This window comes from Polypterus senegalus, chromosome 10, assembly GCF_016835505.1.
Source record: "Polypterus senegalus isolate Bchr_013 chromosome 10, ASM1683550v1, whole genome shotgun sequence".
Taxonomy (NCBI): Eukaryota; Metazoa; Chordata; class Cladistia; order Polypteriformes; family Polypteridae; genus Polypterus; species Polypterus senegalus.
In genome coordinates, this window is record NC_053163.1 from 42,524,029 (window position 1) to 42,539,352 (window position 15,324).

At 38.2% G+C, this 15,324-nt stretch overlaps 1 protein-coding gene across 1 annotated transcript in view; it reads left to right on the plus strand.

The window, feature by feature from the left end:
* The window catches only part of LOC120537109 (interleukin-13 receptor subunit alpha-1-like), a 110,393-nt gene that overhangs the window by 54,051 nt on the left and 41,018 nt on the right, over nt 1–15,324 (plus strand). Inside the window, exon 6 of the mRNA XM_039765769.1 lies at nt 1,728–1,873. Coding sequence (XP_039621703.1) covers nt 1,728–1,873 — 146 coding nt within the window. The remainder of the gene's footprint in view (nt 1–1,727; nt 1,874–15,324) is intronic.

Below are 15,324 nucleotides of genomic sequence, written 5' to 3' on the forward strand. Positions count from 1 at the left end.
ATCTATCTATCTATCTAATTTCACTGATTAACTCAGACATCTTCTTGGTTTCCAATTTATTTTTGTGAGAAATATATTTAATAATCGGTCCTCTTAAAAATGACTTCAGAGTTTCCCTGAGTATTCCTGCAGAGAACTCTGGGGTTGTCTCTAGAAAATAATCAATTTGCTTGGATATAAATTCAGTACAGTGCTCATAAGCTAAAGACAGGGGGGCTGAGATGTAAGCTACGAGGTAAGTGTGTAGGACAAAGTAAGTTAAACTCCATGATCAGAGGGGTTTGGTCGGAAAAAATTGTAGTGTTGTCCTTACACGATTTGATAATGGGCAAAAAATTATTGTCTATGAAGAAATAATCAATTCTTGAGTAACATTGATGAAACTTTTAAGAAGGAGTATGCTCAAAGGTTAGGATTTAAAAACCTCCATGGGTCTGATAAGTTCAGATCCATTACAAACTGTGTAAAACACTACAAATGGGATTCATTTTTGTGAGTGATTATAAGTATGACACCTTTTGGATGGTTATTTTCTAGTTGTTTGCAGAACAGGGACAACAATTCACACTTGGGAAGCAATATTCAGTAATTTCTTTAAAATCGGCAATAGGGGAATTTGTGAAGATAAAAAGAACATGACGATATAATCAAGTGCAAGTCATTGCACACTTACAGAGACTAACAAAATGGTCTCTGTTTACAGTGTCATCAGTTTTGGTGAAAATAGAGGCACATTAGTGTAAAAATAAATACACACATAAACAAGTAAGTAAATAAATAAAATAATAATAATATGATTCACATTTATTGAGTAAAGTTTTAAAGTTACAACACAGGCATTTGCAGTGCAGTTATTTAGGAAAAGTCAAGGAAGGCCAGGGGCATGACACATACACTAATGAAATAAGTAAAATTTAAAAACACAACACTCTTTGGCATTTCATTGTTGAACCTTAATGTCATTTTGCAAATAATTATCCTAGTGTAACCAATCAGAATGAGTTGAAGCTGGAGACAGCTGACGTGGAGTTTACTGGTTTCTTCATCCCATCTGGCAGCAGTTCTATACATTCAGTATGCTCAGTATGCACTCAATGACCCACTGAACCATTAACTCTGCTACCCACGACACAGTTTTCACTGTTCATTCATTATGTGGTTCTATAGAGCATGGCTTCTCTGTGTTGTTTTAGACCATGTTCACACCAAGGTAAGATGCAATAAAGTGGGATCCTGAAAAACAACAAATGTTTATCATCCTGTCCAAAACACTTTGCATCTCTTTTACTTACATGAAATGCAACCAAGACTGTGGTTTCATGTAGCACCCTCTTTGCTCCCTCTCCTTTCAGGAAATGAACTGTGACCTTTATTTTTATAAAAATAAAAGTGACTTTACTAGCCTGGTGCTTACTTCTAATCTGTATCTAGTAAGGCAAAAATGATTAAATCTTTTTCATACCTTTTGATATATTTTTTTTTAAATTACACAAACATGGCTGTACATAAAGTTTTGGAAATTCTATCAGTTCAGATGCCATATGGTAAAACATAGCTGTGAAAAACATGATAAGTTATCATTTTCAGTTATAAATGGTAATGCTGTCAGAAGGTGGCTAACCCACACTGACCCATTTTGTTTGCTGTACTGTAGGTCTCTAACACTTGATTTTATTATTTTTGTCTCGCAGAAAATTACCTAATGACTGTTTTTTTCTCTCTTTCAGTGAAACCTACACCACCAAATATTTTTTCTGTAACAGTTGTAAAAGACAGTGTACAAATTAAATGGGAGGAGCCACCTGGATTCAACAAAGAATGTTTGTTATATCAAATAAACTATAAAAGTATCAGAGCAAGCACTTGGATGCCTGTAAGTTGTGTTTTGTTGATTATCTGCCTTATTAATTCTTTGTGTAAATTATCTCTGAAGTTATATGCCCCTCCCTCTGTAAGGGTAACTTTGCAGAAATGTACTTTTCAATGATTTTTTGAGTATCCTTTGTAATCCATTGTGCAATGGCTTACATTTACAAAATTGTTGATTTTCTCTTTTCTAAGAGCACTGTTAAAATGTTTTGGGGACCTGAGCAGATCAACATTCCTGAGACCTTCATCTTTCTTTATTTTCAGATATTGTATGATTGACACAGTTTGCTGGTCATGTTTTGGTTAATTTTGTATCTCATTATTGTTTGACTGCTAATTAAGGAAAAAGAAACAATTAAGGGGTCTGAGTCTTCAAGAGCAAGTCAAATAAAATGAATTTAGAAGAAGTTAATTAGGAGCAGAAACAGGTCACTAATTAAGAAAAAGTTTAGAATGAAACCCTGCAGCCACTGGGGCCCTCCAGAAACCGGAGTTGGTAACCCCTGCTCAAAAGTTTTTTAATCAAAAATAATTAGCATAGTATTTAAGTAATGTGGGATCCTCCTGTTATCTTATTAATTCCAGAACAACACTAATTTCACTTAAAGTAAATTAAGAATGATTTAGGTTAAACTTAATGTTTTATACAAAATTTCCTTTCCCTGTTAATATATTTTACACATAAAAATGATTTTTTTTGTTTTCCACAGCATACTATTCAAAATACTATTCAAATTAATCTACAGTCTTGGCATACACCTATCTGCAGCAAACTCCGTGACTAAACCCAAAAGGAACTGCGGCTTTAAATAAGTTACATGACATTATGCCACTCTTCACATTATTTCAACAATAGCATTTCTTTTTTCCAGAGGTATTTTGTCCTGCACATTTGAAATAATACCATCTCATCCAAAGCTGGTTAATATCTTACCCAAAGCAGTTGTTTTTTTTTTCCACTTTCATGCAAAACTGAAAAATAGGAGAAAAGTTGAATGGCCAATACCTAAAACAGAAACAAAGTGAAAACACTGGATAACAAAGTTTTCAAAGGTTTTGCTTCCTGAAACGTTTTGAATGATTATGATGTATTTCAAGCTGAACACAAATTTCAATTCAGATTGACTTTCATGCAGGAATTCCAAGAAACAAAATGAGCTTTTATTGAACTTAGCATGTTTATTTGCTTAATGATGCTGATGCATTTCATTAGTTCAATTGACCTAAATGTTTTGCTGCTGATTTTCATTTTCACTCATCATCTGATTCTGCTTATTTTAGTGTTCAACAGTAGTTGGTCATTAATGATGAATTCTACTTGCCTTAATGCTACTTGTTCTGGTAAAAGATTATACCATGTACACTGCTCACAAAAATTAAAGGAACACTTTTTTTATTGGGCCTGGCATGAAATCAATTAAACCTGTCTGATAATTTTCTGGTTGGTTAAGCAGCTGAGGTCATTGTTAATCACTTTCAGCTGTATTGGTGTTCATGGACTTAACGACAGGTGCACTAAAGTGGCAACAATTAGAAAACCCTCAAAACAGGACTGGTTTTACATGTGGAGGTCATTTCAAGTTTCTCCCTCTTGATCTTTTTTGGCTGGTTTTCCACTCGTGCTAGTTTTGGCTTGAGTAATTATCTCTACTGGCAGTATGAGGCGATTCCTTAACCCTACAGAAGTTGCACAGGTTGTCCAACTTCTCCAGGATGGCACATCCACACGTGCTGCAGCAAAAAGGTTTAATGTGTCTCCCAGCACAATCTCCAGAACATGGAGGAGATTTCAGGAGACTGGCTGTTATTCTCGGAGAGCTGGACAGGGCCGTAGAAGGTCCTCAACCCATCAGCAGGACCGATACCTGCTCCTTTGTGCAAGGCGGAACAGGCTGAGCACTGCTCGTGCCCTACAGAATGACCTCCAGAGGGCCACTGGTGTGAATGTCTCTACCCAAACAATCAGGAACAGACTTCATGAAGATGGCCTGAGGGTCTGACGTCCTGTAGTGGGCCCTGCACTGTGGAGCTCGACTGGCATTTGCTCAAGAACACCAGAATTGGCAAGTCCGCCACTGGCGCCCTGTACTTTTACAGACGAGCAGGTTCACCCTGAGCAGCTGTGATAGGCGTGAAAGAGTCTGGATAAGACAAGGAGAACGATATGCTGCCTGCAACGCGTTCAACATGACAGGTTTGGTGGTGGGTCAGTGATGGTCTGGGGAGGCATATCCATGGAGGGACGCACAGACATCTACTGCGTAGGAAATGGTGCTCTGACTGCCATAAGGTATTGAGATGAAATCCTTGAACCCATTGTCAGACCCTACGCTGGTGCAGTAGGTCCTGGTTTCCTCCTAATGCACGACAATGCCCGGCCTCATGTGGCAAGAGTATGCAGGCAGTACCTGGAGGATGAAGGAATTGAAACAATTGAATGGCCTTCACGATCCCCTGACTTAAACCCAATAGAACATCTGTGGGACATTATGTTTCGGTCCATTAGGCGCCGCCAGGTTGCTCCTCAGACTGTACAACAGCTCAGGGATGCCCTCATACAGATTTGGGAGGAAATGCCACAAGACACCATCCGTCGTCTCATTAGGAGCATGCCCCGACGTTGTCAAGCATGCATACAAGCTCGTGGGGGCCACACAAGATACTGAAAAGCATTTTGAGTAGCAGAAATTAAGTTTTTGAAAAAATGGACTAGCCTGCCACATCTTCATTTCACTCTGATTTTAGGGTGTCTACACAATTGAGCCCTCTGTAGGCAGAAAACTTTTATTTCCATTAAAAGACTTGGCATTCTTTTTGTTCCTAAGACATTGCCCTGTTGTTATTTGTATAGATATCCAACTTCATATCGAGATCTGATGTATCTAATGTGTTTCTTTAAAGTGTTCCTTTAATTTTTGTGAGCAGTGTATGTCACTGACTGCATCAAGATTAGCAGGAAAAAAATCTTAAGTTTGAACGCAAAAAATAACTCTTTAGCAATATGCTGCACTCCATGGTTTTGATGTCAACAAGCTGGACATAGTTTGGTGCAAAGAACATTTTCCAACAATATCCTTGAATGACTTCCAAGTGATTTCCTCCAGCCCCAGTAGCAGACCTTAGAAAAGTTTGTCATTGATGATGTGTCCAATTTGTGGACCAAATGTTATTTTGGGGTATAGCTATGTCAAATATCAAAATCTTTCACTTTCATTTTTTATAATTTTAACAGAATTTGATAAGAAGAAGACTTAAAATAATCTTTGTTGTATCAACAAGTGGTTTATGTGCCCTATGTTTTTGCCCTGGAACCAAATGCATGTGGAGTGGCCAGTTCTTTTCAATGTAATGAGACTTGTTAACACTACTGGCCCACTGAGAAACCAATCAACAGTACTAGTATATCTGCGCTGCATTCCTAGGAGCATTGCCAATCATTTTAGATCACCACATGTGTTTCAGTAGATGATATACTGTATATGTGTAATTATTGTATAATTTAGAGGAAATCATAAAAAAGTCTGGAAGATTTAAAGATGATAATTCTGACCAGATTTTCAAACTCTGAACGATACATCTAAAAGTGTTTAGGAAGCAAAATCTTTGTTGTCCTGTGAAATTATAAGTCTACTTCTGGCAAAATTCAAAAGTTGAAAATAACATCAAGTTACCATTTAGTCTCTATGTAATATGCGTGGAGTTTGCATGGTCTTGACCTGTGTCTGCTTAGGTTTCTTTCTGGTGCTCAGGTTTCCTTTCATTCTCCAAAGACATGCAGTGTGTATGTGTGTGTGTGTTTGTGTTTGTGTTTTCATCCTGTGAAGGGCTGGTGCAGTGTCCAGGGATTGCTCCTGCTTTGTGTGCAGTGATTGCTGGAATAGTTTCCAGCTGCATCATGACCTGGCGCTGAATAAGCAGCATTGAAAGATGGATGTATAAATACCACACAGCTTTTGCTACACTTTAAAAATAAATCCAAGGCAAAGGCTTGTGGAGAGTTGGAATGTAGCGTAGCAGCAGTGGTTACTAGGTGCAAAATAACCCTGGACAAGTAAATTCACCAGATTCAATGGCACCTGCAGAACTTGTGTTGATTTGGTGAGTGAAATGTCTTTGTGTTAAAACTGTGAACAAGAATTTGTGTTTGTTTATTTTGTGAGAAATTATAGCTCCATGCTCTAAAATAAAGTTACAACTTAATGCACTATAATGATACAGATTCTGTCTTTTAAAACATACATACACAAGAACACAGAATCAACAAGATTAAAAGTACAGTTGTTCATCAAATAAATACCTTTAAATATTTTGAAAAATATCATATTGCACTGGCAAATTAGATTTTTTTATTCAGTCAATTTCTAATAAATAGATCACATGACACACGATGGCAAGTGAATGTTTTTTTACTGTATATAAATCCTTTATGAATCTCTGGGAATGTGTGCTGTTGTTGAATATACAGCTGTTTAAAAAGTGGTTCAATTTAAGAAGCTGTTAAGATAAATCAGTATTCTTTCCATTTTTCAACATACAGGTTTATAACAAACATTAAGACATTTCAGATGTATGAAAAAAATTCCATGAGCTGCTTTCAGGACCTGTTCCCATAGAGCTAACAGCTATTAAGATTTTTGAATGATATTCTCTATATGTTTTTGAATGTTATACTAGTTTATGCAATTTGCCAATAGTTCTCTATATCAATTTTATTAATATTACTTACATTTTATTTTATTAAAAAAAAAAACATTAATGAAACACAATCAAATCACACAAATGTGCCAACTATGGATAAATTAAACAGAACTGGAGGGTGAGAAACTTTGTGAATTAATATGCACTTAAAATCTTGAGTCATTTTAACTATGTGTCTGCACATATTAGTTATAGATGTTGACTTTTCTTCAGAAAATTGCAATTTAAGCCACCTTAGATTTACTGCTTGTAGTGTTTTGTATGATGGGCAGTACAGCTACCAATACCTCACAGAAATCAGTTAAATTGAAAAGAATAAAATTAAGAAAAGCCTGACCCCAACCTCTGCACTCACTGAGAAATCTTCCTCCCACAACAGAGGCTACTATCTAATAGTCCTCTTCACCTCCCATCTAGCTTTCCTCCCAAAACAAGGCATTAGCTCAGTAGTACAATGTCCCTGTCATCTTCTGTACCCAGACGATGTGCCAGAAGCAGCACAAAAATCTCTTCAGACAAATGTATGGTCTCCTGTCGCTATGTCTCTATTATGTGCCATTTGTTATGGGATTCTTAAAAGCAGTGCTAATGCTTGTGATGTGCCTACTGTTAGAAAGTAAAATACATACATTCAAAAATATATTCCAACAGATGGTGTACTGCAAATCTTGACGCGGAATACGCTGAGGTCTACATTGATTACATCCCTTGATTTCAACCTCTCTTAGCCAGGTAGCACAGCTCGTAATCCTAGTATAAACCTATATCTGTTCAGCTAGAAGAGTGCGTGAACAAAGAAATTCTGCCTAAATCTATACTAATAAAAGGCAAAGCCCTCACTCACTGACTCACTCATCACTAATTCTCCAACTTCCCGTGTAGGTAGAAGTCTGAAATTTGGCAGGCTCATTCCTTACAGCTTACTTACAAAAGTTAAGCAGGTTTCATTTCAAAATTATAAGCATAATGGTCATAATGGTCGACAGCATCCGCCATGTTGAACTTTGTTATTTATGGCCCCATCTTCACAAAATGTGGTAGGTGGCTTCCCTGTGCTAACCGAAACCAATGTACGTACTTATTTTGGTGGTATGGCGCCACTGTTGGCCGCCATATTGAACTTTCCAACGGTCTTTGTTACTTATGGGCCCATCTTCAAGAAATTTGGTACGCAGGTTCCCAATGCTGACTGAATCCTACTTACGTATATATATACGTCCATAGCCTGCAGCTCGGTCACCGTGTGAAGCAGCATTGGGTCCCCCATCCCCACGCCTCCCACGTCGTTGGCTGCCTGCCTATATAAAGCCATCCATTGCTCCGGTCTCTTCATTCCCTTCCTTGGTTGCCACGAGATTCACGTCTCCCTGCTGATAACTGCAGCCTTTTTATTTAATCCACAGATTCTCCGCTGTTTTATTGTTCGTTTATTACGGTTGTAGTTATCGTGTAGGTATTTTAGACTTACTTTACATTGTTCAGGTGCCCATTTCCTTTATCATTCCAACCGTACCCTCATTAACATGTTTATCGAGGTGATCACCATCGATCAAAGAACTGTCACTTACCGAGTGGTTTCCATGCCCGGAGATGGCACCTATCTTTTCCATTCTCTGTGTTACATATTTCACGGCCATATCAGGCTCACTCTTGATATCCGGAGAAACATTGTGTCTTATGTATTGAATGACTGGGACAGGTTCAAGGTGTGGACTGATGACGGTACAGGAGATAATTATTCTATACAGGAGCACTAGAAGAGTGAAATGCTTAAGCCCTTCACCTATGGTTCTGCATGTGAGTTGATGGCTGCCGATGAATTGTTCAGTTGTCGCTTTCACGTGTACCAAAATGGCCAAATATTTTACACCTATGGACAACCGCCAATGCCTCATAAACATCTTAGATTCACAGGTGATGATTTCAGTAGTGGACACTTTGATGTTTATGAATGTTTAAACTCTCAAAAGCTGGATGCGAAGTTATCAATGAAACCGGTTGTATGCTTACAACGCTTGACAGATGCCGAATGTCACTTCAACACAACAAGTCCTGCAAATACTGTCGTAATTGAAACAAACCATGAAACTCAAACCGATTATGACAGCAGCAATCCAAGCTGTGAGATTTGAGGCAAGATTACTGTTCACGTGGCCAACTGTACGTTGCATGCTCAAGAGTAAGCTCAGCACACAGCTTGGTCATATTACAACCAGAGGGACGAACTGATAACGTGGCATACAAAGAGATCCTTAACAAATAATTATTGGTATATTTTCCTTCAGTTTAAAAAGGTTTACTTTTCTTCTTAATAAAAATTTTAAGGCAGTACTTCGCTGATGCGAAGCGCGGGTATTTTGCTAGTAGTTTAAATATAACTTTCACTTTAATAACATCATTTTCAAATGTGTTTTATAATGCATAAAAACTTCATATTATGACATATGAATAGATATGTGTATTACATAATAGTAAGTAGTGCTGTATTGTAACCCTGAATAGGCAGAGAAAACACTTACAATCCGGTCTGAACTATTGCCATAGAATCAGAGAATTGCCCCACAAAGAGCTCACAAAGAAAACTTTTTGCTCAGGTATTATGAGAAGATGTAGAAGCAATTCAAAGGACAAGTTGACCACACAGCACATGAATACACTCTCAGCATCTGCTATGAGACTGTGCCACTAACGCTGACACCCAATCATCTTCATGGTCATTCCAAGTATATTTTCTGGTAGTATCTATCATCAAAAAAAATTTTGTTCTCATCAAAAAAAAATTTTTCACCGTCAATGTTTGTTTTTTTTTCCTCACATATCACTTAAGGGGCTTTTTAGGATGTTGTTTTTGATTCCCCCTCCAGTTTCACTAAACAGCTAACAACTACATGATTATTTAGCCTACTAATAATGTTGATTGTTTTTCTTCAGCATGGACACTCATCAAATAATTGGTTGTAAACAGAAAGCACCTGGGAGTGCTTAGAATATGGAGAATAGAAATGATAAAAAGTGCATAAAATTAAACTGAAACCTAAACTGAAAATAACCGGTGAAAATAGTATAGAAATTAAAAATAAAACATGGAACTAATTACTGACTCACAATTGTGAATAGACAAAATAAGTATTAAAAACCCTAGGCATGTAACACAGGTCCAATCTGCAACTTTGGCCTGCCGTTACACATAAGAGCAGGAAAGAGAAACATTTACTGCTAGCAAAGTACCAGCTTCTTCTACCTTGATAACATTTCATTTTGTTTTTTATTATCTTCAGTTGATGGTTATTTTTCAAGGAATTATAATGAATTTACCACAGTACCATTTTTTTTTTTGCATTTAGTTCAAATCGCTGCTGTTTTGTGGCTCTCATTCATGGTTAGATCTATATTGTTTATGATTATGAGACAGGTGGTCGTGCATGAGCTGTGAGAATTTTGAATAGGTCTCAGTTTCTTTCAAATCCCCTGTTAATGTTTGAAACATATCAAATATCTTTCTGTTCACTCGGCGCCCCCACAACTCAGGTTTGGCTTTGAATGCAGTTACTTTGTCTGCCAACTTGAAGACAATTGTCATTTTCCCCTGAAGTGACAGATTGAGTTCATTAAGCAAATTGAATATATTGCATAAGTAAGCGAGTTTTGCGACTCAGTTCATGTCACTGAAATGTTCTGCCTGCTGTGGCTTTTTTTCTGAAAGAAATTTCCGCAGTGGCTCTCATAACTCAAAAGCTCTGGCCAATGATCTCCCTTTAGATAGCCATCTTACTTCTGTGTGTAAGAGAAGGCGTTTGTGCTCTGCATCCATCTCATCACAAAGCTGCTCGAACAGACGTGAGTTTAGGGCATTTGCTTTGATGTAGTTAATGACTTTAATGACATTGTTCAGTACGCTAAGTTCAGGTAACATTTTTCGGCAAGCCAACATTTCCCTGTGTATGACACAGTGCGTATACTCACATTCAGGTGCAACCTTCTTAACCCGAGCAATTAAACCAGAAATCTGTCCAGTCATGGCAGCAGCTCTGTCCGTGCATATGCTGACACAAAAGGACCAATCCAGCTTTCCTGATATGTAATCATTTAAAGATTTGAATAGTTCTGCGCCAGTGGTGGTGCTTGGCAGTGACAGTGCACATAACATGTCCTCATGCACATCCTCCTGATATACAGTATACTGTATATATCGCACATAAACAAGTAGTATTGCTTTGTTGTCAATATCAGTAGACTCATCAACCTGAATTGCATACCAAGGTGACTTATTAATCCTCTCCAACAACTGTGTCTCAATGTCCTCTGCTATATCCTCAATTCGCAGAGTGACAGTGCTTGCTGAAAGAGGAAACTGTGCTATCTTTTTAACAGCAGCCTCTCCTAGCAGTTCACGGCAAATGTCCTTAGTGGCGGGCAAGATCAATTCCTCACCTATAGTAAAAGGTTTCTTCAACTTAGCAATGCGGTTAGCCACTAGGTATGAAGCTCTTAGTGCACCCGCATTTGTTGAGGTGGTGGCCATTAGCTGCCTCTGTCAATCTTGTTCACGTTTTCTCCTTTTAAAAAATTTTAAAGGCTTGTCTTTTAATGCAGAGTGCTTGGCCTCTTGGTGCCGAAGCAGTTTTGAAGGCTTCATTTGCTAGCATGTCGCCACATATTATGCAGAATGGGCTTGGTTCGTGAGAATCACCTCTAGCGATAAACCCGTATTTTAAGTAGGAATCCTGATATTGCCTATTAAATGCAGCTTTCTTTTTCTTGGAAGTCGAAGGCTGTTCTTCTAACTCCTCATTGGGCCTTTTTCCCTTTCCAAAGAAGAGTTTTTTACTCATTTTGCTAGCTTGTGGATTAAAATTACCCCAATGTTTTTGTGACCTAGGACCTTTTTAATTTGGGTCATTTTTTTCCGCGGACCGGGTTGGGGGAGGGTGCCGAGGTGTGTAACAAAGATAATGAAGTGTGCAATATATAAACTATTCAACAAGTGCGTTGCCTTATCGACACCTATGAGCCACAGATGGAATTGTTTTCTAAAATAAAACGGCCTCCTTATCCATTCGGTGCGGCCTGGCACAAAACGCTCCACGGACCGGTACCAGTCCACGGCCCGGTGGTTGAGGACCCCTGCATTAGACAAGAGTACAGGGAGATAAGGTTCAAGGTGAAGAGAGAGGTGGCGAAGGCTAAAGAAAAGGTGTATGATGAGTTGTATAAGAGGCTGGACACTAAGGAGGGAGGAAAGAACCTGTACCGATTGGCTAGACAGAGGGACCGAGCTGGGAAAGATATGCAGCAGGTTAGGGTGATAAAGGATAAAGATGGAAACGTATTCACAAGCAAGGAGAGTGTGTTGAGCAGATGAAAAGAATACTTTGAGAGGCTGATGAATGAATAGAACGAGAGAGAGAAGAGGTTGGATGATGTGGAGATAGTGAATCAGGAAGTGCAACGGATTAGCAAGGAGGAAATAAGGACATCTACAAAGAGGATGAAAAATGGAAAGGCCGTTGGTCCAGATGACATACCTATGGAAGCATGGAGGAGTTTAGGAGAGATGGCAGTGGAGTTTTTAAACCAGATTGTTTAATGGAATCTTGGAAAGTGAGAGCATGCCTGAGTAGCAGAGAAAAAGTGTACTGGTACCGATATTTAAGAATAAGGGGAATGTGCAGGACTGCAGTAACTACACGGGAATAAAATTGATGAGCCACAGCATGAAGTTATCAGAAAGAGTAGTGGAAGCTATGTTAAGATGTGAGGTGATGATTAGTGAGCAGCAGTATGGTGTCATGCCAAGAAAGAGCACCACAGATGCAGTGTTTGTTCTGAGGATGTTGATGGAGAAGTTTAGAGAAGGCCAGAAGGAGTTGCATTGCGTCTTTGTGGACCTGGAGAAAGCATATGACAGGGTGCCTTGAGAGGAGTTGTGGTATTGTATGAAGAAGTCAGGAGTGGCAGAGAAGTACGTAAAAGTTGTACATGATATGTACGAGGGAAGTGTGACAGTGGTGAGGTATGCGGTAGGAGCGTTCTGTCCCCCCTGGCCATTGAACCTTACTCTTATTCGATGTTAATTAATGTTGATTTATTTTGTTTTCTTATTGTGTTTTTTATTTTTCTATTCTTTATTATGTAAAGCACTTTGAGCTACTGTTTGTATGAAAATGTGCTATATAAATAAATGTTGTTGTTGTTGAGCGATGGATGCATTCAACGTTGAGGTGGGATTACATCAGGGATCAGCTCTGAGCCCTTTCTTATTTGCAATGGTGATGGACAGGTTGACAGACAAGATTAGACAGGAGTTCCCGTGGACTATGATGTTTGCTGATGACATTGTAATCTGTAGCGATAGTAGGGAGCAGGTTGAGGAGACCCTGGAGAGGTGGAGATATGTTCTAGAGAGGAGAGGAATGAAGGTCAGTAGGAACAAGACAGAATACATGTGTGTGAATGAGAGGGAGGTCAGTGGAATGGTGAGGATGCAAGGAGTAGAGTTGGCGAAGGTGGATGAGTTTAAATACTTGGGATCAACAGTACAGAGTAATGGGGATTGTGGAAGAGAAGTGAAAAAGAGAGTGCTGGCAAGGTGGAATGGGTAGAGAAGAGTGTCGGGAGTAATTTGTGACAGACGGGTATCAGCAAGAGTGAAAGGGAAGGTCTACAGGACGGTAGTGAGACCAGCTATGTTATATGGGCTGGAGACAGTGGCACTGACCAGAAAGCAGGAGACAGAGCTGGAGGTGGCAGAGTTAAAGTTGCTAAGATTTGCACTGGGTGGGATGAGGATGGATAGGATTAGAAATGAGTACATTAGAGCGTCAGCTCAAGTTGGATGGTTGGTAGACAAAAGAGTGGCGAGATTGCTTTGGTTTAGACATGTTCAGAGGAGAGATACTGGGTATATTGGGAGAAGGATGCTAAGGATAGAGCTGCCAGGGAAGAGGAAAAGAGGAAGGCCTAAGTGAAGGTTTATGGATGTGGTGAGAGAGGACATGCAGGTGATGAGTGTAACAGAACAAAATGCAGAGGACAGAAAGATATGAAGAAGATGATCCGCTGTGGCAACCCCTAACGGGAGCAGTTGAAAGAAGAAGAAGATTGTGATTCCTTCTGAGTGTTCAAGACTGATTAATATTTCTTTTGGAATAGAAGTGGGTTTGAGTTGAGGACAATTGAGCAGATTCCTTATAGCAAAATTTCTGATTTGAAAGTAGTGGAAAAATTGTGTTAATGGGAAATTAAAATTGACGTGTAATTGTTCATAGGATGCAAAGACATTGTCTATATACAATTCTCTAAGTGTTTTAGCATTATGTTTAAAAAATCTTTGGTTAAAGTAATTGTTTCTCCAAGTTTAGTTCAGAACTTTTTATTCCCTGACCTTTCTTTTTGACTCCTCTTTATGGTTTCTATCATTTGACCTCCAGGTTTTCTGAGTAAAGCATGCATTTTGATTCAATTTTATCAGGCCCTATTCCATTTTTCATCTGTTGGTTATAAAACAAAAATCTTAATTTTGTGAACACCTAGATTTTCTAAATGTGTCATAAAAATAGTAAGCTAAACAGTCAAGAAAATATACAGCCATCCCTCGGTATCTGTGAGGAACTGCTTCCAGGGCCCCCACAGATACCAAAATCTGCTGATGCTCAAGTCTATTATATAAAATGGGGTAGTATTTGCATGTAACCTACGCATATTCTCCTACATATACTTTAAATGATCTCCAGGTTACATATAATAGCACTAGCAGCACTAACACTTCCATGAATTTTAGCTTCTTTCTGCTTGATTCATTCTTACTGCGCTTATGGCCCACATTAGTAAGCAGCCAATAAAAACATTCAAAACATTTACCAGCAGCAACTTAAAAATACAATTAGGTTGTTAAAAATAAACAACTTCATAAGAGCATCCAGTGTGAAGGAAAAATAAATGTAACCATTTAATATTAAATAAACAGGCAACGCTTTCTGTTAGGGTGTGTTATTGTTTAACAATATGTTTATTTACTTTGTGTCTTTCCTGTGTTTAAACAGGGATTAGAAACAGTTTTGTTTTCATTTTATTTTGTTCTGAACAGAAGAAGTGTTTTTATGTTTCTGCTCCAGTGTTCTGCCCCTCTTTTTCTATTTGATAACTGGTTAAAATGAAGTAAAAGAACGATTAATAGCATTTTTTGGATATGATAAGCTATGGCAAATATCTACAGTATTATATTAATGACTAACTGCCTTATTTTAGGAACATGTATATTTATTTATTAAGCAGGTTTAATTACACTAGTTTGTATCAAAAATATTGTGTAATATGTGCAATTAAAATCAATTACACAGTCAAAAGCCCTTAAACAAAGGGATTGTAAAATCATAAATCATTATTATACAAAAAGGTGATATACATAGATTTAAGTGTATTTTCAGCCTATTAAACTAATGGTTTACGTACCAAACTGCTTATTCAAACAAATAAACAGATTGTCCTCCAAAATCCTCACGTTTAAATTAGTGTGAAAAGATGGCAAGATGCAATGGAGGCAAAAAAAGGCATGCTTAACACTGACTTAAGCAACAGGGACAGGAAGCCCATTTCTTGCAAGTTGGTACAACTCTGACTTCATCTCAGACATGCCTGCCCAGTATGCAAAGATACTCTTGCTTCTTTTAAGTTGTGCTTCCCTGGAGTATGCTATCAACAAATTACACATTGAAATATTTAGTGGTTTCTTAGTGCAACTGCAGCCCACTTCCTTTC